We start from the raw sequence: 27,854 nt of genomic DNA, 5'->3' as shown, positions 1-27,854 counted from the left end.
CTCCCCGCCGAGCCCCCCGCGGGGCTCCCCCGCCCCTGCCCGGGCCAAACCCCTCCCCTGGCTGCAGCAAGTGGCCGCGGGAGAAGGGCGGCGGCGGCGCCGCCATCACGAGAAGGCTCCCGCTCGCCTCCCCGGTCCCTTTTCCTTGCCGTCCCGACCCCGCCGCCCCCATGCCCAGCAGCGAGGCGGTGCCGCTGGGGCTGGGCGCCTGCCGCAGGTCGGGGGCGCTGGCCGGGATGCTGGCGCTGGTGGCGCGGCTGCTGGAGTGGCTGCGCTCGCTGTTCTGGAAGGAGGAGATGGAGCTCACCCTGGTGGGGCTGCAGTACTCGGGCAAGACCACGCTGCTCACCGTGCTGGCGGTACGCGGCCGCGGCCCGGCGGGGGCTGGGGGTGGGTTGGGGGGCGGCTGGAAGGCGGCAGCGCCCCGGGGCCGGCGGTCGCTGCGGCGCGGAGGAGGGGAGCGGGGTCTGGCGGCGTACCCGGGGCTCGGCCCCTGCTTCGCTGCCCCCCGCAACAAGTTGGGGGGCTTTGCCCGAGCCGCCCCTCCTGGCGTGGGATGCCCCGGAGCCGGGGTGGTGGGTGGGGGCCGGCAGGAGCCCCGTGGGCCTTCGGCAGCCTGCAGGTTTCGCACCGGTTTCAGATGTGTGTGAAATCCTGCAAGGGACAGAAGGCAGATGTGTGCCGTGTCGTGACTGCAAAGTGTGGCCATCGCAAACAGAGCCCCTGGCAAGGCCTGTTGCCCGTCGTTGAAAGTTCGTGTCGGTATATCCCCAAATAATTAGCAATACATTGTGCTTCCCCCAAGGCCTTAACTTCCCTTTCACTGAATTCACCCCATCCATCAGCTGCATCAAATAGTGTCTCCTGCAATCCCTCGATAGCTCCTACCAGCATTCAAGTCTGATTCTGCCATTCCCCTCCTCTGGTGACAATGGCCTTGCTGTCTTGTTCGTCTCTGGCACTGACGTCTGCTCTGGTGTTTTCCATTTTGTCACCATGCTGAAATAACGTCCTCCTACCTGTTTGGTGTGCTGCCCACCCATCTGCACTTGGGTACATCCCAAAGCTTTCCTTTCCATCCAAAGCTTTCCTTTCCAACACAAACAAATATACATTAACTGTGATTAGTAGTAATCAGGAAGCTTATCAGTGATACCCTTTTCTCTGAGGTGATCTTCTGCTGTTAGGTGTATGGCAGCTTTGCCTGCCATAATTTAGGAGCTCCCATATGTTCATCAGTCCTCATCCTGAATAGCTCTTAGGTCAAGAATCAGAAGCAGACTGGGAGGGGTAGGGCCTACAGTGAAGGAAACTGAGACAATGTATTGTCTCAATGTAATTTCAAATACCCTCTCAAAGGGTATTTGTTTCTTTTCAGATGTGATTATGGATTAAAGGAAAGAAAGGAAACTGAATTACTGCGAATGAAGTAGTTAAGACAGAGAATGATAAAAAGGAATGAGGTAGGGAGAGTGCAGCTAGCAATGAAGATATGCTTTAAGGGATATCAATCGATAAACAGAAAATTTTCTGAAACTTGTATTCTAGTTAATTGTTAAGCACTCATGTGTGTCTCCATATTCTTAATATCCACACGGAGCATTCATGTCTCAACAGCAGGCTTTGGTGAAGAAGGCAAAAAAGGCTTAATAAATGATATTTCTTCGTGTATTGATTTCATAGAGGGAGCAGAGGAAAACACAGCAGTTCAGAGACCTTAGTGCTCTAACAGTAGTGTGCAGTATTAGATTTAATGCTTGTAAAATGTTTGCCCACTCATTTGTGCTACACCACCTGTGGAATGATGTCATGCCTCTCTTATGCTAACATGAATTTGATAGCACTCCTGTTGCTGCAGGCCTGGTTTTGTCAGCATACATCTCTCTTAAGAGTATTCTGCAAGGCATCCCTGTTTTCTGACTCGAGGAGTGTAATAGATGACTGTTTTTGTAGCTTTTGGATCTTTCAATTTGGAGATCATGTGCACTGATAATTGCCAAAGAAGGCTAGTTGAAGAATCTGGGAGTAAACAATTTTGCATGAGGCAATGGGTAGTAGTGTACTCTTGATTCCAGTTGATAAGAACATGGCAAATAGATAGGGAACTCTGTGTACATTTGCATGCATGTGGCTAGTATGTGACAAGATGAAAATAACCGTTACGAAACAGTGTATTCTTAAAATGCAAACGGCAATGAATTATATAACCAAAGATAGGAAATAATTATTTTTCTCACTTTAGAATAGTATTCAGAGATCCTCTCATACTAACACTGAATAAACATGCTTTGAGACAGTCTCCTCCCTGTTTGAGCCGTATTTAGTCCACTGTTACCAGTGGAAACCTTGGATAACTTCACTGCCTTTTACTATGGATATGCATGATGTGATGAAGTAGAATCTGGCCCATTGTTTTTGATATAGTAAGGGGTAATGACAGTATTCATTGTCAGTTCAATATTCATCAACATTTAAAAAGGACATTACAAACTTCTTAGCACTGGTTATTTTCATTTGTGTCAGGATGTAATCTCTTTTTTACTGAGGTATAACATCTTGAATATTGACGAAAATAGGCCATTGTCATGTAAAACTTCCTTAGCAAGCAAAATTGAAGTTACTTTTTACTTTATGGTGCTTACAGCACTTGAAACAAAACACAGTAATTGGAGTTTGAGTTTGTGGACTAATATGAGCAAAAAATTCAACATACTAATTTTCTTCATTGTGTGGAGAAAATAAAGAATTATAAACATAACACTTAGTTTGTAGCTTGTTCTGTTTAACCATAACTGAAAATCTTTAGAATAATAAAGACCATTAAAGGAGACATTAATATGTTGCATTCTATCCCCCAAACTACAGCAATTATGATTGCTTGTTGTTTTGATTTTTGTCTTCTAGTTTAGCATATTATGCATGGTGTATAATTTGCTAACAAAAATGGAATGCTGACTTTCTGTGAGTTTGCCTAAATGATAGCCTCCTGAGCTGGCTGTCTGGTTTTCCAGGCTTTCCTGTGCCTGAATAATGATATCACATTCCCAGTGTTCTAGCAAATTAGGCCAGTACCCGCTACAGCAGATTGTTACTGATTGGTTTTGTCTTACTCTGTCCAATTAAAAACTTCTGTCACTGCTGGGTGTGTGTATTTGTAGAAGACTACAGGTACATTTATCTTCCCTGTTTCTCCTTGCTGCTGCTGTTGACAAGTCACTGAACCAAGGAAAGGGAAGAAAAAAGAGTCTTCCAGAAACAAAAGATGGGGAAAATGTACAGAATTTAGCAGTGAGGTTTCCCTATGTAAAAGTGAACAAGAAATTGATGGATGTTGTTTCTTGCCCAAAGGATCTAATTCCAAACCCCAAAATCATGCAAGAGGAGCGAATAGGTGTCAAAGGTTATACAGCTTTTGAAGTCTCAAATAAAAAAATCTTAGTTTGTAAACACAAACTGGAGTTGCAGTACAAACTGTATTCGCACTCCGCCACAAACAGTGAAGAAAAAAGTTGCAGAAAGCGTATGGTGGCCAGCAACAGCACTTGGGATAGCTGGTGGTGGCGTGCGACTGGAGGCATGTTGCTGCTGTGGTGCACCTTGAAGCTCTGATCATCTGCTTCTGGAATGGGAGGGACCTGCTGGAGTGAGGTCCATATACCCATAATTTCTTTGGGGAGAAACAAAGAAAACCAACCAAGCAGGTCACATGGGTTGGTGAGGTTGAAGGGGTGAAGGGAATATGGGGCAGATAGAAGAAGAAGGTACCACGCTCTTCCTTTCTGGGTGGCTGGAAATCCAGGACTACTGTGTGCGTTGCAGAGAGTGCCTGGACGTCTGTGTAGAAAGAACTGTTAAGTACCCTTCTGCATACCTTAATGCACCACTCCTGGTGAGGCACAATACCTCATTAATGATGCATTTTGAACAGGAAGAATGTATAATGAGTTACCTTCTTAGAAATGAGTTTCACCTTTTTCCTCAAAAGCTACCTTCTGTAGTTGGGTAGATTTTTGTAAGGTTCCCATTGTCGTATTGACAAATGTGTGTCTTGTAGGAATACTTCTCTTAACTAAGGAGGTAGAGGCAGGCATTCAGCACTTTAAGTTTTATGCTGTGCTGAGTTAGTACTTTGAATTTTCCCATCTCAGTGGCATTCGTTTAGTTTCCACAGTGGGTCTTCTCTGCTGTCACCTACTTAGAAGGAAAGGGACTGCATGAAGTTTTCTCCATGAGTACTCCTTCACCATTTGTTACATCTCATGTTAAATTGTTGGTAATAGTGGTGAGAAACCGTAGGGAAAAATCCAAGAATAGTCAGTTTCATCGTATTTTGACAATGCTGCTTTCTGGTTTGCTCAAAGATCAAATGAGGAATTATCTGAAGTCTCGTGGTTTCTGGGATGATCTTTGTCACTGAGGAGAATAAAAGATCATTTAAAGGGACTGAAATGAACAGTTTTCCTTAGCGTGACAATGCATTAATTGAAGTGCTGGCCAATGCTCTTGTAGAAAATTAATGTGGTGTTTTACAGTCTTGTAAAATAAAAATTTTAGATTGCAAATGAGAGACGTATCTGCTGTGTATAGATTATTTTATAATATATGTAACCATTTTTTTGTATTCTAGTCAGGGCAGTTCACAGAAGATATGATTCCTACAGTAGGATTCAATATGAGGAAAATAACAAAAGGAAACGTTACCATAAAGGTAGGTGTGCATGTTTGCATTAATACAGAATTGATAATTAAAAGAGAGTGATTGCAACTTATAATGAAAAGGTTTAGAAAGTTTCTTTTAAGGTGATATAGGACCATTTACCTGTTTTCCTAGTTCAAAATATTTTTAAAGCATATAGCCATATATTTCTGTGTTACATTCACCTATTTGATTTCATGATATCCATGCCAGGCAGAAGCTGGCACTCTGTTTGATTAGAAAAGTCATGAAATTTGGAGATAATGAGGGAGCCAAATTGTCTCCTGCAGGTGCTTCTTTCTTCTGTCATCTTCCCCCCTTTTCACAACTCTTAAGTGTAATGTGAAGCAACTTTCCTCCTAAGCTATGCATTTCATCGGAGAGTATAGTTGAGTTCACATCGTATTAGCTATCCAGAAACAGAACATCTAATCTAAGTCAGTTGTCACGGCAGCATCTCTTAGGCCTATAGAGAGGTATAGATGCCACCAGTTTGGTTGTGGTTCATGCCATAAGCATCAAAATAGAGAGAAATCACTAGCGTTAACACTCTCTCTTGTTGCTTGATTATGAAGGAAGCCTGGTTGATTAGTTTAGATCAAATTCATAACTTCCATGTAAAATTAGGTGAAGAGAATGTAGGTTTTTTTTTTCTTTGCATTGACTTTTCCATTCTTTTCCTTCATTTTCTTTCCTTTCTTGCTTAGTTCTAAATATGTCCTTTTCCCTCTGGATTGGTGTAACTCTACCTAGGAAGGATTTTCTGAAAACACCCATAATGTAAAAATAAGCAGTTGTTAACTGGCTACCCACTCTAAACAATGAGCAGGTAAAGGGTGATAAAAGGGATAATTGATTTCTGTAGCTTGGAAGATGTTCAAGCTGAAGGAAAATAATAATCCAAAACCTAAAATGACTATAGGGATATAGATATTGTGACTTCCTGTCTCTGGTCTTAGTATCTTGGTATGCTTTTTCAAAGCGTCATGACTGTAGCGCCTTCAGCTGAACACTTTAACTGAGTATCTAATTCTATGATATAAGCTTGTAGAATAATCACTAGGTTTCTCTACAACCGCGTGTATAAGTGCCTAATAAGCCCATCTTTTGAAATCTATTGAAATGGAAAGTCTAATGTCGCCCAGCTATTTCCTCTCAGCACTCCAAGCCTCTTTCCCATATACCCTCTTGAAATTCACATCAAGTTTGGCTGAATTAAAAACTCTTAACGTTACCCATGATTTGGGCTGATTTTAATTTCCCATGAAATTTTGGCAGAATACCAAAAATAAGTGATAGTAAGTACTTTAAAACTAGGTCTACAGTAAAGACTGGAAAAGCTTAAAAGTAAAATGGAGTAAAATATAAAATGGAGTGAAAGTAAAATGAAGGAGAATCATTATTGCCTTATAAGCTCAGTTTTGTGACTTTGTGGATGATAATTACGGTAAGTACGTGATCAGAGTCTCCTTTGGCAGAGAATCTGATCTTACTTTTATCACAGAACAGGTAAGCAAGAAGACAAAGTAGAATCATAGAAGCATTTTTAATTCAAGCATTTCCTGCAAGATAAATGATTGATAGAAGCCTAAACTTTTTTTTTTTCCAGTATAGATGGTGCTTGTGTGTTTGTGAGTTAAAAAAAAAAAAAGTCATGTGATGAGCACTGCAAAGTCAATGCAGAGTGGCCAAACTCTTTGAAGTAAAAAGCGTGTCATCACAGAACACAAAAACTTCGGTGGATAAATTTTTTTCTGTAGGGAATCCTTTTCTGTAACTTTGAACAACCATATTTTGTGTGATGGCAGAGATGATGTTCAATTTAATGTTTTAAAATAAATACAAATGATTATACCTTTATCATATTTTTACTAAAATACATTGTAGCACAAAAAGCTTACACACCAGGAGTTGAAAGAAGGAAACTTCTGAAATTTTGAGAGAAAACCTTCAAAAGATTTTTCATTTTGGTTTCTTCTGTAAATTGTAAATGGAAGATGTTATTTCATTGTGCATTCTGTTTTAATTCTTATGAAAGCTATGTTTGAAACTATTGAAAAAACATATACAGAATTTCATCCAGAAGTTTAACTTCTGGTCTTGGCCTTTCTTCACCTATGTTTACAGTATACACAAGATCATCCAAGCTGTCCCTCATCTCTTCTGGTTCATATCTGTGGCCAGCTCTGCTTGTAGTAGTGCTTACATTACAAGTAAGGGAAGGCTGGTAAGGGGGAATCTCGATTTACAGGAGCATCTACTTTATTGCAGTAGTGAGAAGGTGTACTGACTGGTGGACAGCTGTTTCCTCTTTTTCCTTGCTATGGAGTTTCATAGTATCATAGAATGCTCTGAGTTGGAGCCCAACTCCTGGCTCCACACAGGACCACCCAAAAACTAAACCATATGTCTTTTATCCAAATGCTTCTTGAGCTCTGGCAGGCTTGGTGCTGTGACCACTGCCCTGGGGAGCCTGTCCCAGTGCCCAGCCACCCTCTGGGTGCAGAACCTTTACCTAACACCCAGCCTGACCCTCCCCTGTGCCAGCTCCATGCCATTCCCTCGGGTCCTGTCGCTGTCCCCAGAGAGCAGAGCTCAGTGCCTGCCCCTCCGCTCCCCTCGTGAGGGAGCTGCAGGCCACCATGAGGCCTCCCCTCAGCCTGCTCTGCTCTGGGCTGAACAAACCAAGGGACCTCAGCCACTCCTCATATGGCTTCCCCTCTAAACCAAAAACTATATTTGTAGCATTCCTATGGACGCTTTCTAGTGGCCTCTTTATATTGTGGCACCCAGAACTGCACGCAGTACTTGAGGTGAGGCTGCACCAGTGCAAAGCGGAGTGGGACAGTCATTTCCCTCAACCAGCTAGCAATGTTGTACTTGATGCACCCCAGGATATGGTTGGCCCTTTTGGCTTGCCAGGACACACTGTTGACCAATATTCAACTTGCCGTCAACCAGAACCCCCAGATCCCTTTCTTTGGGGCTGCTTTCCAGCCTCTTGTCCCCCCTGTCTGTATGTAGACCCATCTACGTGTACAACTTCATATTGTTGGTGATTGCCCAGCACTCTAATTTGTCAAGATCTATATGCAAGGCCTCCCTACTTTAGAGGGAGTCAGCAGTTCCTTCTAATTTACTATAATCTGCAAACTTAATTAGTATGCATTCTAGTCCTGCATCCAGGTCATTTATGAAAACATTAAAGAGAACTGGCCCTAAAATGGAGCCCTGTGGAACCCCAGTAGTCACTGGCCACCAGCCTGATGTAACCACATTTATTAAAACCCTTTAAGCCCAACATGTCAGCCACTTGTTCACCCATCACGTTATGTATTTATCTAGCTGTGTGCTGGACATTTTGTTTAGAAGGATATTGTGAGAAACGGTCTGGAAAGCTTTGCTAAATTCCGTAAAGATTATGTCAGCTGGTTTCCCTTGGTCAGCTAGGTAGGTGACCTTATCATAAAAGGAAATTATGTTTGTTAAACAGGGCTTTCTGTTTGTGAACTTGTGTTGGCTGTGACCAATGACTGTACTGTTTTTCCACTGTCTTCACAATCATTGTCTTCTCATCAAACATGATCCCCTCTTCCACTGCTATGCTTTTTTGTGCCTCATCCCATTGCATATACAAAGGCCAAACTGTAAACATCTAATTCCTCAAAGTACCTTCTCATACCAATTCAAGAGGAAGCAGCAAATGTCTAGGAGTGGATGTCAGTGAATGAAAGAAAGTAGAATTCTAGTCTTGAATGCCTCTGTTAAATGTGTCTTAACAGCCATCACTACTGCTGAGCAAGCGTTGAATTCTGCTGTAGAAGGAACATACTTGAACTCAACAGCAGAACAGTAGTATGGCACATTCCTGTTTATTTTCTCTACAAGAGAATGCCTTTTTTATCAAAATCAGAATTGAATATTTTTAAAATTGGCTCCAAATTCTGCTTTCCAAACAGAATCTTTCATGTAGAGTGAGGTGAAATCAACCCCATTTTCCAAAAAGTCACAAAATAACCTTTTATCACATCTGCTTTTCTGCCTGTGTTAGCACTTATAAACCTCCCAATGATGTTCCTCACGCTGGGGACAAATCAGATTTCCCTTCTGGGAAACCTAAGAGGGAATCAGGTGAGGATGGTGGAGACTAAAGGTCAGATTTTACAGTCAGTTTAAGTAGATCATGACGAGAGGCTTTACGTTCCACTTTAAGCCTGGTCATGTACCCTAGCACCCCTTTTCTATTACAGTAATTATCACATGGCAAAGCAGTAAACAGAACAGCCAATTGATCTAGCTGAATGTAACCTCTTTAAAACAAAACTAAACTAAAAACGACCCTACTAGTTTATGCCTGGTCAAATTACCTAAGTAATGTGATCCCCCCAAACAGTTGCATGATTGGTGGTGCCACCCCAATGTAGGAAAGCAGGGTACAGGCACATGCATTTTGAGGGCAGCTTAGATAGATTGACTTAGTTGCAAGACTGCATATTTAGAGCATTGAATGTGGACAGGAAGAAAGCAGTCCTTCCACTTCTGAGAAAAAATAAGTTTTCCTTAAGTTAAAATTAAGCTTTTCATCCTTCAACCCTGATAGCTACAAACTTTTAAGTACAGCTAACACAGCATGTGGCTAGGGGGCTGCCAGAATTGTGTGTTCACACATAGGCTGACTGTGGGTTTGGAAAAATGTGGCAATATTTTTTTAAATAAAAGTTTAATGCTATATTGTTAGGATTTACAACCTTTGAATGGTTTTAAGCTTTTCTAATCCTCATGATTAATTCATTATTCATATTAGTTATGAAAGAGAATTTATGAAGTCAATAGCCACCAGTACCAGAACAGTCTGATTGATGCACTAATGGTATAGATTTTCTCCTCAAAGATTCTACTTATTATACACAAATGAACGTGCACTAGCTGGGATAGTAACTCAAGATAGTGTAGTTAGAACATCAGAGGTACTAACTTGCAGGCGCGTATGAATCCTAAGGCCATCCCGTGCATTCTTGGCCTCTTAAAAGTCAATGGCAGATGTGCAGGAGAACTGACGCAGTGACAATTCTGATTAGTACTGTGATATGAAGCGGCAGGATGTGAAGCAGCAGGCTCACAAGCCAAAGCTATTTGTTTCTGTTTTAGTCAAACTGTCTTAAGTTTTCACTCATTCAAAGGAGTGAATAACTCTAATAAGTCTTAAGTAGCCAAACCCCGGGCTGTGGCACCAGTCCTGCAACCATCTGTTGATTTGCCAGATTCAATTGGCTATGCTGCCCAATTTATCCAGGAGAGGATACTCTCTATTTTATTTATTCCTAAACATCCAGTTTATATAATTCTCATTGCATCTGCCTTGCCACAACACCGATGAAAGAAGTCCGTGGATGGCACAGTCAATAAAAAAGTTACCTCATTCAACCATAAATAATCCATAAGAGATTATGGATAGGATAAATAATCTATAAGAGTATGAATTGCCTTTCAGTTCCCCTGTTTTATGTCTTTTGACTAGAAACAATAAGCCATGATTCGATGTTTGTGTATAGAAAACAGAAGGACAGTTGGAGTGCTATAGTGGTGCTGCTACCAAATTGTCAGACATGGAAGAAAAGGAGAAAGCTGTTGATGGTTCATTCAGCTAGACAAACAAAAGTATTTTACAAGTAAACAGAGTCCTCAAAATAAAGTATGTTTTGAATTAGGATGGTTCAAGTAGGTGAAGAAAGTTTGCAGTGGAATTGTTTACACAGTTGTTTATTAAGGTCAGCTTCATGCAGGGATGAGGTATGTGGGTTTCTGTGTAAAAATGCCTTGTTTTACACTTTGTTCTCAAAAACGTTATATGAAAAGTTTTACAATATAGTTGATAGAAAGTTTGCAATATAGTATGGTAAGAATAAGTGGATAATACTAATATTATTAGTAAGTTTACTAGATTTGAAAACAGTACTTAGTTTGGAAACCAATATGCAGGGAAAATAATGTATCCCAACAAATTCTAGAGGTCTTTCTGCTACAACAGCGTATAGTGAAAATAAGCGTTTTGGGGGAATATGGCTCATATATAGGTGCTTATTTCCTTGAAAGCCTGTCAAGAAGTACTTAAAAGTCAATATTCCTGCATTTAAATAAACTGTTAAAATCTTACCATCTAATTGCTAGATAAAGTTTCCAAAATTACTTTACTGTGAGAAGAAATGACATTGTTTGTTGATAAGCTGATGACTGGAGAATGCTGAGGGGGATGCCTCTTGCTCATTCTTCAATGAACTGTTTGCAGCATAGTTAGCAAGGAATTTGAGTGAAATTTTATTTAACCTTTCACGACAAAGCAGTTTATTTTTCTCAAGCAGAGAAATAGTGTGATATCCAACTATCAGCTGCTATTAGAATTCTTGGATAATGCATTATTTTACTAAACCTGTAAAGTCCTTCAAGCATGTCAGGAGCAATCTTCATATTAAGCAGAAAGGTCCAGCATCTAACCTTTATCGAAGGTCTAAGGGGACACTGTATGACAGAATAAATTAAACTTAATATAAGAATGAGGCTGAGAAACTATCTGGGTCAAAAAGTCATCGAGGGAAAAAATGGCGTTCCAGAAGGCTGGATCACTTTGAATTTTGAATTTTTGAAACTTTTTTTGAAACTTTTTGAATTGATCACTTGAGGGAAAGAAAGCTACAATGCCAACAAGTAGGTGATACTAATCCTTCATCTGTTTTTTGCCATATTTTCAGTCAGGTCACTAAAAAGGAAATACTGTGCTTGAGCAGCATCATTGTCTGGTTTCCTGGCTACAGTTCTATCTCTAGATTCCATACAATTCCAGAAGACAGCAAAAACTAAGGACCCTGCAGTGTACTTTCTTACTATTTTGGCAGTCTTTTCCAGAAGTCAGCAGATTTATTCTTGTATTTAGACCGTAATCCTAGAAGTATGGCCACTGACATACCTGTGTATGATAGTATTTATCTGAACCACGCTGAAAGAAAAACACTGATTTATGCAGGTCTAAAGAATAGAAAAGTGCCAATTTCATTTCGTCTTTAATGTGGCTCATGTGGTTGAGAGTGATGAGAATTGTAAAGTTGTTAGCTTTAACCATGTATTGTCAAACTTCAGCATATCAATTTCATAAATTCAGCATATTAATGTATTTCATAAAACCTGTCACCTACAATTACCAAAAAGCAGGTGAGGAAAAGAGAAAAGATTTTACCAGGCACCATTTGGAATCCAAGCAAGAAGCTTTATGGATTTTGAGGTTGTGGTTGAGGTATTAAATTACAGGATGATTTCCAGCTTCAAAATACCTGATGTACTGCAGTCTAGGGATCTCTTAAAACTATTTTGATGAAGTTTATAATGAAACTGATAGCTATCACTTTTTTTTTTCAGACAAAATTTCTGTGACAGAAGTAATTTGAGGGTTTAATTCCAAACAAGTTTTGTCGTTTGCTGTGATTTGATTTTGTGGGATTGCTCTATTTCTGGATTAGCTCAGTATTAGTAGTACTTTTGGTTTGGTGAGATTTACTGTTCAATAAGCTAGAGAGTAGCTAAAACATTTCTTTTGACATACCAAATTTTGAGAGCCTCAGAAGGCATGCATCATCACTAGCTGTTGCTTTAAATGATTGTGAAGCTCCAACTAATCAGCCTTTGATTCTCACAGTGGTTGTCTTAGAATAATTTCAGATATGAAAAAGAAGTAACACAAGAAATGCGTATACACAGGCAAAAGAGCAACTTCTTTTCCTTGCTGTTTCACTTTGTTTTAAGCTTACCGTCTTAAAATCGCACCACCAGCCAGTTTCTGCAACCCCACTGACTATTTGCAGGCTGGAAGGAACTGGAGCTGCAGAGGTTGGTTGGGCTGCAGTCACTCCAGCTGTCACCACTAGAGGCCAGCGCCCTTCCATGGGAGCTGCAGCCTGGGCAAGTGCAGGCAAATGAGCTGGAGGGCAAAGCCAAGCTTCTTGCTACTTGCTGTTTGCTCTCATACAACGGAGGAGGAGGAGAATTCCAGCTGTGTGTGTTCCTCTCCAGCTTCCTTCATTGCTGCATTCCTTCCTCCTCTGAAGAGCAAAGGTTCCAAGTTTCCAAACATCCACAGAGAAACATAATCCTCTTGCTTTTTAATGCTTCATCCTACTATTCAGCAACAATGAAAAATATCTGCTATGTCACCATCTCACATCATGCTGCAGTAGAAGCCTGTGTGTGTACAGCTGGTATAGCTCCAGCAGTTTTTCTGCAAGTACTGGCCATTCCATGTGGTTTGTGTCCCTTTGAAAAGGCCATGCCATATCTGGGCTGATGTCAAATCAAAATGTGGTTATTTTTATACAGAATAACTTTTGTGGGATGTCCCAGTGATTTATGACAGTTTTATGTCAGAGGAAAAGCTGAACTAAGGGCTGCGACCCACATCAGGGAGTCCAGTTGGTAGTGATGTACCCTGGAGTCTGTTTAATGTCTTCCTTAGGGATCTGGATGATGGGTCAGAGTTTGCAGATGCTGCCAAACTGAGCAGAGTGGTAGATTCACCAGGTGGTTGGCTCGTCATTTAGAGAGATCTCAACAGGCTGGAGAAGTAAGCTGACAGGAACTTCATGTGGTTCAACAAGGGGAAACACCAAGTCTGCTCCTGGAAAGGAATAACCCCAGGCACCAGGACGTGTGGGGGGCCACCAAGCTGGTCTTGACTTTTTAAAATTTGACATCTTTTCTATAGACTGATGGTTAAAACCAGTACAGGAGCCTTGCTGACTCTGAGGATAGGGCAGTAAATATTCCCAAAGTTGTACATAAATTGCTTCTGCTACTACATGCTGGTTTAAGATCTGCAACACTGAAGCCTCATACTAAGTGAACTGCTCGAGAGCTTTTCCTCCTCTGTCTCTCCCTGGTTATCTATTTTGCATCAGTACATTTGGTTCCCTCTGTCCGAATGTAGCATTTTGAACTTGTGCTTGTTAAATTTCAGCAGTTTTATTTCAGACTGTCCCTCTAATTGGTCCAGATGATTTAGGATTCTGAACTTGTCTTCGTATCCATTCCCAGCTTGAAGTTATCTGCAACTTATTTAAACGTATGTCCTATTCGAACATCCTGCTGGGACACCAGGGGACCATAAATGCTGCCTCTGATTAGCTCTCTCCTCAGCAGCTTTGTCTCACTGATAAATGCCAAGAATCTGTCAGGATTGCTCAGACCTGAGAAGTAGAGGGCAAGAGGGGACACGTGAGGAGAGTGCCAGGCAGCTGCTCTGGGGGTTAAATCTGACATGGGAGAATGTCCTTTTGTTGTTTGTCTGACAATATTGGAGTATGTTTTCCCAGCATACACACTGTTGTGCATCCCACTAGCTTTTGCTGTTGAACAAATACTCATTTCGCTTTCATGGTTATATGTTCTTCAAGGACAAGCAAAATTAATAATCACTACAGGAGTTATTGATCAGCCCTTTTGAGCCAGCAGTGTCCTTGCCTCTGGTCTCCTTGCTGTCAGACTTCCAAATGCAAGTTCTCCTTACAGCTTACAACTTCTGTGTACCAGCCTTCACCAGAATATCTAGGATTTTGGTGTCTGGAGACTGATTCATGATCATGTGAAGAGTGTGTGCACAGGATCACGTGTGATCACCCAGCTTTGGGGCTTTCTTCTTGAGGGAAGATACAACACTGAGGCTAGGAAGGATTGGCTCTTTGGATTTGGAGGTGTGTTACATCTTGGTTAAGGATCTTATCTCTAAATCTGGGCTCCTTGGTGCTATCCTGCCCTCGAACACAGTGCAGATGTAAGCAGCACTAGATTCAGAAAATGGTTGCTGAGAACAGACTTTTATGTCCTGCTTAAAATCCAGCTGTTGATCCTTTGGACATTCTACCTTGTGGCTCTGATAGAGTGGCAGAAATACTCTCATTGAGAAATACTCTCTCCTACTAAAATGCCTCTGAGCTTGTTTTCAGGAGTTGAAGTTGCTCAGCCGTTTTGTGTTGCAAATCTAAGTTTGTTTCCAGTTCTTCAGTGAAAGTATTACGATTAAATTAAATAATTATAAACTGTGTGAAGTGTTCATATAGTATTTTTTCTGCCTGATGTAACTAAAAATAAAATGTCTAATTGCAAAAATGTTTAAGAGCTGGGCTTTATCGCCAATGAGGGGTGACAACTGGGTTCACAGACCAAGACTGATTTCAAGGAACACAGTGTTCGGGGAAGTATTGCCTGCAGAAAATGTAGCCACGACTTTTTTATTTAAAAGTTTAAGGTTGTTTGTTTAACTCTTTTTATTCTTCCCATTTATTAGATGAGAAAGGTGAATGTTACTGGAGGAAGAATCCAGTCTAGAGGAGGTGACTGTTCAGGGTTTGTCTCCCCTAGCCCTAGCCGGGTAAAAAGGAGGAAGCCAGCCTGAGCCGGTTGTCTAAACTCAGAGGAAAGCAGTGGGTGCATTGCAAGTATGTCTAACCTGATAGGGGAGATGGCAGATGCAATCGTTTTCTGCTTTAGGTGCCCTCAGGGCTCCCTCTGTAATCACAGGAAGATGCTATTAACTTGGGTTACATGCCTACATTTTAGGTGGCTGAAATTGTGGGAAACGAATCCCGTGCTATCCAGTTATTCCCTGTCCTTCCACATTGCATTGTCTTTGAATGCTACGTGCTTGCTGTGTATGTGTGAGCTCTTAAGTCACGTGTCAGTGTACATGGACTTGTCTGTGTACAACATGTTGTCAGATGTTGCTGATGCTACCTTATTCTGCCCAAATATTTTTCTGTGTTTAGAATCTCCTTACCTATTTGTTCAGGTTAGGTTCTTTGGCTGATACTTTCTGAGTACTTCCAACTAGAAAGATGTCTTTCTGCATTCAGGTGCTTGTAGAGTCAGTTTCAGCTAGCAAATTAAGATGCTTGAATGTAAACAGCTTTATGCCTGCCTTGAGGTTTAAGCTCCTTTAATAGTGAGAGGAGCTCTAGTTGGTACCGACAACCCCAGGGCATAATGCTGTCATCCTAAAGAAGACATTGCTTTGGGTCAGCTGAACAGCTGTCAGACCATAGTGAGATCTTGGGTACTGAGCCCACGCATCGACATACAGACACAAATGTGTCATGGTACACCTCTCTATCAGAAGGTAAATCCCATCCAGCATGTCTGAAAAACAAAAGCCATGAAAAAATGACAGCTAGAAAATACTACTTCTCCCTTCCTGCAACTTTCTCATTAACTGTCAAACCCTCCCACAATATAAGCTAATTAAAAGAAGCGCAACTAGAGTGTTAATGAGCCTTTCTGTCACTGAAAACTTTTGCAAACCTTTGAATGTATGCCACAACTGCATTTTTGCTCAGCTGTCATGATACACCTCTGCAAAAGAAAAAGGGTTCTTAAACATAGCTGGTCGCTGCAGTCTTAGGAGGGAGCCTTACAGCCACATGAAGTATGGAAGCTGAACAAGAGACATACCCAGAGAGGTTCTTGTTTGAGAAGAATTTGACTGAACAGGTAAGTATAAGCACTATGATAAATGATGATTCCAACGTGCAGGGATAAATCTAGTTTACAAATTAAAACATTGCATTACGTTATGGGAGCATGGACCTTCAAGCCTGGTAAGAATTACTATTCCACAGGAGTAGACAGGGCCAGATAAAATAACGATTTATAAAATGCGGTAGAACTAAGGTGTGTGCCTCTGAGATTTAGCCTAAACAGCAACTCCTTGAGATTTTGATCTCCTCTGAGGCAGTTGCACTGGATGTCAAATAAACTCTTTCTCTGTTTAGTTTGGTCATTCTGTAGGCATTGTCTGATTCTTAACATCAGCTGGTCTAAGGATAAAGCTACCTATTAAATATTGTGAAAATTACATTCCTTAGGGCCCAACAAAAGCCACAGGAGCAATTTGAAATCCAGTCTCCTAAAAATCACCTAGACAAAATTAACTTTTCTTTTTACAGCTTACTTGATGTTCTGTTAAGATCCAGTCTCCCACCTCTCCCAGTTCACACACAGAATATTTTACCTGTGTATTAAATACTGGGGTACAAAAGTAAGTGATGTACAAAACATGCAGGGCTCATGCATGAAAACATCTGTGATGCTAACACATCTCCCCTTTCCTTCCTGGGTGCCCCTTATTGTTACACTGTTCTCTCTGTTCAGTCATTTACAATGAAAATGGTTTGAGGCAGAGATTTGTGTTTGGAATAAGGTAGCTAACACTGTTACTGGCTATTCTATAGAGTAAAGACTATTAGGAAGTTAGTACTTGCACCATTTTAATTTCATAAGCAAGGAGGAGAAGGATTTTTTATCAGTTTATTTTCTTTCCTTAGTTAACATAATTATAACTTAATATATTGATATAAAATGGATTCCAAAGTGCTATTAGAAACACCTAATCTCCCTTGTGTCCTTCGTGTTGTACTTTAATGAATAGCTGTAAGCCCTATTAGGGAAACTGACTGGAAATGACTTATCTTCCCATTGCTTCAAGGTGACTCTTTCTCCTAATGACAGTAACACTTGTTCTGTAGTGCAATTTGATATAGTATAGATGCAATATATTATCAAACAAGGACAAACCCAGTATTTTGCTATCTTATATTTATTTTGTGATTAGTCCAGGCCACACCATCTTGTAGATTTTTCTGGCTACCAGGAATAATGGCTATCAGCCTTCAAAAATCTCATCTTACTACTGGCCTGCCCTGTCCTCTTTCCCCCTTCTTTCCTCTCTGATCTACCAAGAAAATAATATGGTTTCTTTCTCCAGACACACAGATGTGCACCAGATGGCTACTGATAGTTTCAAGGTCCTGATGAGTTATTGAAATAATTAGTGTTGGTGTGAGATTTGTCATCTAATATTGAACTGTGTAGTCATCTCTTTCAAGCTTTAAAAATAAAAGGTGTATTTTATTAAGACTTCTGAAACAGCACCTCAAATGTCAGTGCAGATAATAATTGATACCCAGTTCATGTTCAGAATTTCACTCAACTCTCTTTAATGTGTAAAATTCTTAATCCTGTAAAGGGGATCAAAGGCAATCTACATTTAAGTAGTATACTAATTTTATGCTAGGAGGAATGGTAAGATATCAATCATGGAATGATTTTAATGGTGAGTTGGGGAATATTTCTTTCCAAAATATGAACCTAAGTTGTTGAAAATGATAGAGAAATTTATACATAAAGATGATTTATGGACTGTGGAATAAAAAATACAGCCCACATTACTTTAAAAAGTCCTTATCCCAAGGGTATATTAAGTCTGTTTTGTGCAAGCCTTTACTGCCACAGCAGCTTTAATGTATTTGTATTTAGGAAGTATAAATACGAAAACAATTCTTAAGAAAATTTAGAAGGCATAAATTTTTGCTTCTGTGCATGCTACTTCCAAATTCAGTTTGTGCTGTAATGGATATGCCTCCTAGTTTAGGTGTATGGAATATACTGGTCTGATAGTTAAATCGGATTGAAATAAGGAATTTTTGCCCTTGACGTAGAAACAAATCCAATCCTTTTATTTTTCGGTGTTCATCAATACTTTAAAGATTGTGTCACTTGTACACAACTGTCTTTGGATGTAGCTGCAACAGCTGCATCATCATGCAGCCCTTGCCTGTGTGATTTAGATCCTTTTGCTGTTTTTTTTGATCTTGGAAACCATTCTGAAGATGTTTATTCTCATCCACCAAAAATATAGATTTTTTTTTTGCAAGCACAATAGAATAAGTTCCTCCTTCACAGAAAAATGATGGGGTAGCCCTTTGATGATAAGGAATTCAGTGGGATTGTCCAGCACTAATAGCATGTGTAAGTATTTGCAGGACTGGAGTTTATAAAATACCAGGAAGAATTTGAGCTTCCCTTCCTTAAGATTCACTGATCAATCACTTCAGGCCTACCTTACATACTGTTTCCTTTTTGGTTCTAATCAGCAAAACCATGTATTTTAAATCATGTTTAATGAACAAATGGGAAAGCTGTGGAGGTAGTGGAGTTCCCTAACATATATTGTCCTTTACGTGGATTCATTCTACTCTCTGACCAACTGTTTATCAGTATCCTTTATTCCACTGAAGGCTTGTTGCATTCTTGTCTCAGGTCTCCCTAGCCCCATAAAAAATGCAACTCCATAGCTGTTTTCATTCAAATAAGCTATTTTCTGCGGGTTTTAGACTGTGTATTTGCACAATTCACTTGGCTATCTGAGTTAGACTTCTCTTGCAGTTAGAGGAAAAGGGTAGAAGTGTCCAAGTGGGCATTTGGAGCTGTTACGGTCACAGGACTGACTTGCCCATTGACTGGAATGGGCTGAGAAGACCAGTCTCTGAGGACAATTACTTTAAGAACTGCCTACATTTAGGCAGAGTAAATACAACCTGCATGTAAGAGTTGTTTTGTTAGTGCTGTGTACTTAAAAAAGTTTTGGGGTTGGTGTGTTTTTACCTTTTCCAGGTATGGGACATTGGAGGGCAACCAAGGTTTCGAAGCATGTGGGAACGCTATTGCAGAGGAGTCAATGCAGTTGTGTAAGTTTTCTTGTGTATGCCTATATAAAGCATAACTTAAAATACATATTATTAATATAGATATGCTTTTCCTCCTTTCCATCTCAATTACTTACCCCTTTCTTAATGATGCTGCTTTTCTCTTATGGTCAAATGTTTAGCTGAACTTGGCGATAATATGAAAACAAAGAGTAAGCATAAGATATGCAGCAGTGTTCTTTTCAGAACCTGATTGCCGTAGCAGCAGAAAGCAGAATTCAAGAAAAAATTACTTGGATTGTAACAGTGAGTTACTTAACTTACCATATTAAAATGTCTTGTTTTGACTTCACTGGCATCTGGATGAAAGGTGTTACGTTATGCAGCTGGCAGAAAATTGTTTCCTATGCTTGCAATATTCTTGTTGTTTCCTAGCACTATATGTAGATACAATTATATTTAAGTGTCCATTCTTTCCATCCATTTGCCTATTACTCTTCAATATCTTGATGATGTTGGATTTTACTACTGCAAAAAATCCTTCTGATAGAGACAGTTGCTTCTAGAAGAGTCTTTAATAAAATGTTTAGATCTGTCAAACCATTCAGTAAGAGGACCCAGCACAATACAAGGAATGTTTTTTATGCTTCCCACATGCCAACTATGTAAGTAAGTGCATTTTCCAGGCCATTTTTCCCCACAGCCCATATTTAATTCTGTGTCTTCCTGTGTTAATAAATGCAGGGTTTGTACAGTTAGGAGAGTTTTAATGGTGTTGTCAATGTGAACACATTTGTCACATTTCAGAAGTTTTAATGCAAGTTTCTGTAAGTAGTGGACAATATCATAAATAACTATTTTCCCATTGCAGTTACATGGTGGATGCAGCAGACTTAGACAAAGTAGAAGCTTCAAAGAATGAGCTACACAGTTTGATAGATAAACCACAATTGCATGGAATCCCAGTAAGTATTTTGTTTTCTGTGGTTCTTACCTGAATGTAGACTGTGTAGTCTTAAATCCTCATGAATGGATTCTCTTGGACCCTTGAAAATACTAGTGTAAGTGTAATGCATTTTTAATACGCCAAGCTCTCTTAAAAAAAAAAAAGTAACATTTTTCACACGACTCAGCATCTTATCAGTGCTGCAGTGTGTTTGTACATTTTCTAGTCTAAAGGTCAGAATAGATTTGGAACAAATTCATTTTCACATGTGGCATTATCAGATAATAATTATTTCCAGACAGTCCCCTTGTTGGCTGGGTTTAAACCACTGACCTAGATATATTTGTGGCAGTATCTTAAGACACGTGAGATTTGTCTTGCTGAAGGTTGGCAGATGCTAACATCAGGTAGTCACCTCTGCTTCCAGAGATTGTGGAGGAACTTGACTTTTTCTCTTGACTTTCTTTTTAGCTTTTCAAATTAAAAAATGTATGGAAAAAGTACAAAAATACTTTGGTTCTCAAGTAAGAGGTGTCAAAGAATAGTATGTCCTGCTGAAATTCTAGTCAGGAATTACGAAGTTGGAGACTGATGTTGTTCAGTTAAATGTAATCTGCCATTTGAGACCTAGTATGAGTCAAGCTGATAAGCGCTGATCTTTGATGATGGCATCACCAAATGAGTTTTTATCTTTGATCATAAGAACAAGTAATGCTACATACAAATCAGGGAGAAGTTACTAATTAGACTTTATGGATCTTGTTTGGCCCATTTATGCAAGCAAGTATTTGGATACTCAGCCAGTGCAAATGCTTGAAGTCAGATGCAGATGAGTAGACAGAAAATCAACAGAGTCCCCATCAAATCACTGTGAAAATAAAATTAGGCAAATGCATCCATCTCAGAGGAGAATTTTTCAAGTGATTTTCCATTTTTATTACAAGTTTTGCTATTATTATTGCATTTTTATATGTTACTTACATATTGAACAAATCCTACAGAAATGTACTGTCAGACCAGTCATGGACAGTGACATTGTCTTTCTATTTTACTATCTGCACATTCTGTTTTACTTCTCACTGCCCCTTCCTTGACAGGGTAGGTCTCTAATATCTTCAGAAGTACTTAATTAAGCTCCTTTGCTTTTACATGTTATTATACCATATTTCATTTGCCCAGCCTGACCAGCACAGTAATTTCCAAGATGCAGTAATGTATTTTTACTTATTTTTATTTCATAGGTAGTAGCTAGTTTGAACTTCCTTCAATTTATTCTATTTAGGTTTTGGCATTATAGATTTTAAGGTACCTTTTTTAATCTGAGAGTGCAAGTAATGAGTTTTTTTGTGTTCCAATTGCATGGAAAATAATGGAACAATCCTGACTTTGACTTGGAGTTGCAACGCATCTGGAAAACAATAATGCAACCATAATTAGAAAAGCCTTTGTTGCTTACTTTATCTTAGAATGTGCTCAAACCATTCATCTGACCTTAATTTATACTTGAGGTCTTAAGTATTGTGTATTGTATAGGAAATTTAAGTCCCAGCATCTCTTTGGTAGATTTACTGCATTTATCAGACTTAATTCGTAATGGCTGCCCTCTGTTTTTTTTTTTTTTTTTTAACCATGGTTGCTCAAAGTGGGTAGGGAAAGGAATCAGTCATTTAGTTTGGGTGGGTTGTGGTTGGGGTACCCTGGTTTACCTACATTAAGAAGCAGGGAAGCAGAACTGTGGAGAGAATCATGTGGTCTTGAGGACCCAGCATTTACTTCTGGGGCCTTACTTCTGATGAACAATCTGGTCCTGTGGATTGAATGACTGCTGGTGGCTGGAGTGCACTGGTGCATGCTCCCTTACAAGTTTGGTCTCATACTAAAGGGATCCATGTTGGGAACTTCTGATACTGATACACCCAGAGACGATTGGACAGGTTCAGTTTTCAAAGGATGTGTACCCAGCACCAGACCCTGACTGGATGGGGTATTTCCAGGCTGCTCACACAGACATTGGTCGTTTTGAATATGTCAGTTACTGCATTCTAAATATTTGGTTGTGAGATCCAAAATAACGCCAGCAGGTGGCTAAAGACAAAAATAAACTTCTACTGCCCCTGGATTAACATAAATATGAATTATTTCTTTCAGGTATTAGTCCTTGGAAATAAAAGAGACCTCCCAGGTGCACTGGATGAAAAGCAGTTAATTGAGAAATTGTAAGTAGTTGGGCTGTGTAAAAAGCTGAAATGCTGTGAAATGCGGTATGTAAGAGAAAGTCATTGGTAGTCTATGGCAATAGCTAGCTATAACGGATTCTATTTTACATTCTCAGATGCTCCACTTCGAGTTCTGCTGGCAGTTGAAGTAGCAATCTAGGCTGATAACTGACTGCAGGAGATTTGAACTTCTCTTGATTATTATTTTGGTTGTGTAAAGTTGTTCCAGATAATCCTGTTTTCCCATCACTGAAGATAAAACTGGTAGATAGTAATAGGCTCACTTACACTTCTCAAAGTACTTTGTAGTGGCAGTTTAGTGCTTGAATGGCATTACAACAGAACCTTTCAAACTATTGTCTGTAAATTTAAGCAATTTGGATATTTTTGGCATGTATCCAAAGCATATATTTATGTATAACTGAAACTAACTTAAACTGTTGCATTGTAAGGGTAATTTTAAATGAAATACACAATTTTGTAAAAATGAGTGGTATAGCAATAACTTTGCAGAACAGGTTTCTGTATCTCAGATCACATCATTTTAATCAGTAGGAAGTGAAGCGAAGCTTGCGGTATAGAAGGATGGTCCAAAGGCCAAGCAACTAAACTGAGGCTTAGGAATCACAGAATCACATAAAGGTTGGAAGGGACCTCTGGAAATCACCTGATCCAAGACAGCAAGCAGGGCCACCTAGAGCCTGTTATCCAGGATCATGTCCAGATGGCTTTTGAGTATCTCCAAGGGGGGAGACTATGCAGCCTCTCTGGGCAACCTGCTCCAGTGCTCGGTTACTCTTAGAGTAAAACAGTGTTTCCTGATGTTCAGACAGAACCTCTTGTGCTTCAGTTTGTGTCCATTGACGTGTAATGTCACTGGGCACCATTTCATATTATTTATAGCCTCCCTTTAGATATTTGTACACATTGATAAATCTCCGCCTGCCACCCCCCCAAGGCCTTGTCTTCAGGGTGAACGGCCTGTGCTCTCTCAGCCTTTCCTCGCAGGAGAGGTGCTTCAGTCCCTAAATCATCTTCATGGCCATTTGTTGGACCCTCTCCAATATGTCTATGTCTCTCTCGTACTGGGGAGCCCGGAACTGGACGCAGTACTCCAGGTTTGGCCTCACCAGGGCTGTGTAGAGGGAAGGGATCACCTTCCCTGACCTGCTGGCAACACTCCTCGTAATGTAGCCCACGATACCATTGGCTTTCTTTGTGGCAAGGGCACATTGCTGGCTCTTTTTCAACTTGGTGTCCGCCAGGTCCCCCAAGTCCTTTTCTGCAAAGCTTAAGACTTCCCTTCTCAGTGCTTCTACTTCCCATCTGTTCTAGGAGCATCATCTGTTTCTTGCATGTTTCTGTGACTTGTGTGAGGATAAACAAATGAAAAATAGCAAAGTGTTCAAAAATGCTGAGGGGGAATAGGGAAATTCTTGTAACAAAACAAGTAAATTAAGAAGCAGTGTCTTCCTAACTGTAGAAGTGTCCTTTCAGTAGGAAACATATCTGATATCTTTGTGTATATGATAAGCTTCTTGAATATTAATGCTGAGTACTGTTGTTTGACTGCAAGATTTAATAGATATAAAAACACTGAATTCTAATTTGAAAGAGTAAAAGGTGAATGTTAAGACAAAGTACTGTTATTCAGTTCCCAGTACAGAATTTTATTGTCAGCTTATGGATTTCTGCTTTTTTATTATTCACTACTATATAGACTTAATGAGAGATTTGAATGTTTGAAATGACTTTATAACCTTAAAATCTTTAATTTAAAAAACTTTTTTTATGTCATAGCGTATTTTAAAAATTGAGTGTCTGAGGTTAGAATTTAACCCACTGAATAAAAATCAGGAAATATGTAATTTAATGGCAATTTCTGTTGTCAGTTTTTGTGAAGTTATAACACCATGTAATGATTTTTTGTTGTTGTTCTGTAGAAACCTTTCAGCTATTCAAGACAGAGAAATCTGTTGCTATTCTATTTCTTGTAAAGAGAAGGATAACATCGGTAAGCTTCTTTTTCTTATGGCATCATCAGTGTATACTTTGAATCAGATGTTTTAAAACATTAATGAGATTTGAATATCTAGTTCCAACATATAACTGAAAATCTCAAATTACTTTGAAAGATTTTGCTTCAAATAGTATTCCTTCAATAGAATTGCTTTTAATACAGAATTATGTATAATTTAAAAATCACTCCTCGAGTGACTTCAGTTCCACAAGAACTTATAAAATTAGTTTAGCAGGGGCCTTGGAAAAGTGTGTCTAAAAAGCAGACTACCTGAATCCTTCACAAAAAAAGTGTTACTTTTGAAAAAAAAAAAAAAAAAGTAACTGGTATGAAGGCCTTCCAGTTGTTATTTATATTTAATAAATTTTGATAAGTGTTCCTATTCATGATTTTACTTTGTAATCAGGTCTTACATGCATGTCACTAGTGCTTTTGTCCTACTGGAGACACCCTGAATTTATCCTAAAGTCTGAGGACCTATAAATGCCTCATGAAGTTGTCTCTCATTTGGCCTTTTCTTTTTGCCCTTCTCTCTCTTTCTCTTCTGTTTTTTTTTTCCTCTCCATTTCCCTGTCCCTTTCCTCTGCCATGCTCTCCCCTTCCCTTCCCCGGGTACCCCCTGGAGAAAGCTGAGCTCCTCAAGGTCCCTGAGGTGAGCGGGAGGGAAGGTGGGCCAGGCCAGCGCTGCCAGTGGGGTGAAGCACAGGCTGTGCCAGCAGCAGCACTTGGCTGGGGACATGCTGCCTCTGTGCCACCCTTCTTCCACGCACACTGCTAGGACAGGTGGTGCTGCTTGAGAGGGATGCAGCCTGGGTAGATATTTATAGCTGCTTCTTGAGGAAACCAGGCTTGTCGGAAGAGTTATGCAGCTCTGTAGGGCTCAGCTGAGTGAGAGACAGTGGGAGTGGAAATGGGAGGAAAGCCAGTTTCTCCCAGCAGCAGGGGAAATTTTCATCACAGGCAGGGAGAACCAGGTAGTGGAGGTAGTGAGGAGACTGCTATGACACCTGGGCTTCAGAGAGTTGGGAAGATTTCAGCTGAGTGCTTGTCAGGAACTTGTTAGGCAGTGTCAGGCAGGACACTCATATATTCTCTTGGAAATGGTGTACAGGGTTTGGGTAAGTTGGTTCAAAAGGTCTAGTTTTGCTGAAGTTTGGTGTGCAGCCATTATTTCTGAGTGAAGGAAGGACACAGAATGCACTGTTCCACTTGGGAAGAATAGGCTTAGGGATATAAAGACAGAGGAAGACTGCATAGTCCAGACTGTCTGCATAAGTGAGGGGCAGATTGAGGTGGACACAGGCCTCAGCTAGCACTGAAATGAAGAAAGTAGAATACAGGGAAAGCAAGTTTGAAGACTGCTGGTGAAGGACTCCAGAAGCTGGTTGGCTTCAGAAATTGCATGGCTCCGAGTTAAGTAAGAACTTGTTTGTTCAAAACTCAGAAAATATTCCCCAACTACGTAAGTGCCATCTTGTCTGTCAGGTTTTATAAATGTGGCGTTTGATCCTCATCAAATCAGCAAGGCTGCAGTGGAGGATCTCAAAGTAGTATTGTAATTAGACACTGTAACAATCAGCATCATTTCTGGAAGGATCCTGGAGAAAGTAGGTTTTAATCCTAGCTCATTTCTATGAATGGCCTGGAGTAAAAAAGCATGTAGTAAAACGTGTGCTAGAATTTGCAGATGAGAAAATAATGAAAAGGATCACTGATACAGAACAGTGTAGATCACCTGCTTGTGGTAGTCCTGAGAGTAGGGATGAAAAGTACTCAAGTCCTGGTTGAGAATCAGTCAAGTATCTTCCGATGTAGCACTGTGCTTAGAAAGGCTGACCTGGTTCCTGAATATGTGCATGAAGGAATAACAAATGGGACTAGATGGTGTATATTGTGTGTTCAGAACTGTGTGAGCATTACTGGAGCACCGTGTTTGAATGACCATATTTTTTATGTGCCATATTTTGAAGAACACCTGGAGAAACTGAAAGCAAGAGCAAGAACCTGGAGAGATCAAAGGACTGGCAAATACCGATGATGAAAAACTGTAATGAAAATGTATTTAGCTTATTAAAGTGATGAAACTACTAGGCTGTTAGGGAGAAGAGTGGGAGCTGTCCTCTTTGTCTGCATTTTTGATTGATGTCAATGCAGTTGAACGAGAGAGTCATTTTTCAGTGCAAACTGCAACCTAACTAGCGGGTCTCATCAAGGGGCGTAGGTGTAAGGCTGCCAGCTTCTGGGTCCTGAGAGACTGTGAAAGATTAGTATACAGTTATTAGCTTTGGATACCGTGGGATGCTTTTGTCTGCAATCTCTGTACCTAAGCTGGTCTGCCAGGATATTCCTGGAGTGATGTCTTGAACTTTGCACAGATGCGACAACAAATTTAAATTTGAGGGCTACAGTTGTTGCTGCCCCCTGACACTCTTCCTTCTTCCCTGACAGATGTTACTGCCTTGAGGCAAAAGCATCTAATCTGCTCATGAATCAGTTTGTAAACTGCTGCAGTTTTCAGCCCAGTGCATGAGGTTGTGTCAGGAGGGGGACCAATTTCAGCTATCAAATTCTACTCCACTGTTCCGTGTCTTTCAGAGACCTTGGACTCCTACAATCTACCTAAATGGCTTCTTAATGTCTTGTCAGATGCTTGCCCTTCTCTTTTCTTCTGGTCATGTATTTCTGCCGTTGTTCTCATACTGCATTTCATTCCAGTTGGGTTTTTACAGTACATTTTATGGTCATCTTAAATCTTTGCTTTTCCAATAGTTCTTCATCTGTGGCTTAGAGAACTTGATGTCAGTCATCATATTTCAGGTAAATTTCAGGTAAAAAGTGTAAAATGCACATAACTTAGAAACAAACAAAAAGCAACAGAAACAGAACCCTGGAGTCTTAAGTGCTGAATTTTTAATTAGGTGTGAGTGAAGATCTGTGTTTTCTGGATTTTGTTTGTTTGTTTTTGTTTGTATTAACCTGCTGGTGCTCTGTTGTCCCTTTACATTCTGCAAACAGGCTGTTGAGTTTTTCATTTTGTTTTATCTGTCCTGGCAGACATAACATTGCAATGGCTTATTCAGCACTCCAAATCAAGACACTGTTGAAGAAAACTTGCTGAAGATAACTCTTCTTTCCCAATCACTTTCCCAATCTCCTGTCAGCTATATACAACTGAAAAGATGAAGAATGCAACTGCATACTACCAGGACTCACTTTGATCATATTTGTTAACAGAAATAAAACTGAATTATAGCTTGTCTCTCCATTTTGGTTCTTTTTTTTTTTTTTTTTTTAAATCCAGATATTTGTCTGCCTAGATGAAATTCCTGAACGCCTTAATACAAGACTGAAAGAAATCAGTACTTTTTTGGGCTGTAATGTTTGAGTTTATGCATGTGAATTGTCAAATACTTAGTATTTTTTTCTAATTTGAAACAGAATAAACTGCACAGTGGAAACA

General features: G+C 40.0%; 1 protein-coding gene across 2 annotated transcripts; it reads left to right on the top strand.

Annotated features, from left to right (window-relative positions):
- Positions 1-27,854, top strand: LOC121066260 (ADP-ribosylation factor-like protein 8B). Of its 2 annotated transcripts, XM_040549687.1 has the most exons (7): positions 9-359; positions 4,628-4,708; positions 19,181-19,254; positions 20,084-20,177; positions 22,307-22,374; positions 24,318-24,388; positions 27,449-27,854. In XM_040549687.1, the coding sequence occupies exons 1-7, from the start codon at positions 171-173 to the stop codon at positions 27,496-27,498; spliced, it is 627 nt and encodes a 208-aa protein (XP_040405621.1). In that variant the 5' UTR covers positions 9-170; the 3' UTR covers positions 27,499-27,854. The 2 variants fall into 2 exon arrangements, with proteins under 2 accessions (XP_040405630.1, XP_040405621.1); XM_040549696.1 differs by lacking the exon at positions 24,318-24,388 and having other exon boundaries at positions 1-359; positions 27,449-27,512.

The sequence above is a fragment of the Cygnus olor genome, chromosome 1 (assembly GCF_009769625.2).
Source record: "Cygnus olor isolate bCygOlo1 chromosome 1, bCygOlo1.pri.v2, whole genome shotgun sequence".
In the NCBI taxonomy this organism is placed as follows: Eukaryota; Metazoa; Chordata; class Aves; order Anseriformes; family Anatidae; genus Cygnus; species Cygnus olor.
This window is presented reverse-complemented; position numbering and strand designations above follow the sequence as displayed.

What these genes read in the sequence shown, in the direction of transcription:
- LOC121066260 (XM_040549687.1), top strand. Translation starts at nt 171, where the DNA reads ATGCCCAGCAGCGAGGCGGTGCCGCTGGGGCTGGGCGCCTGCCGCAGG. An exon ending in CACAATTGCATGGAATCCCA is followed by an intron (nt 20,178 to 22,306) that starts GTAAGTATTTTG and finishes TATTTCTTTCAG; the next exon opens with GTATTAGTCCTTGGAAATAA. An exon ending in AAGCAGTTAATTGAGAAATT is followed by an intron (nt 22,375 to 24,317) that starts GTAAGTAGTTGG and finishes GTTGTTCTGTAG; the next exon opens with AAACCTTTCAGCTATTCAAG.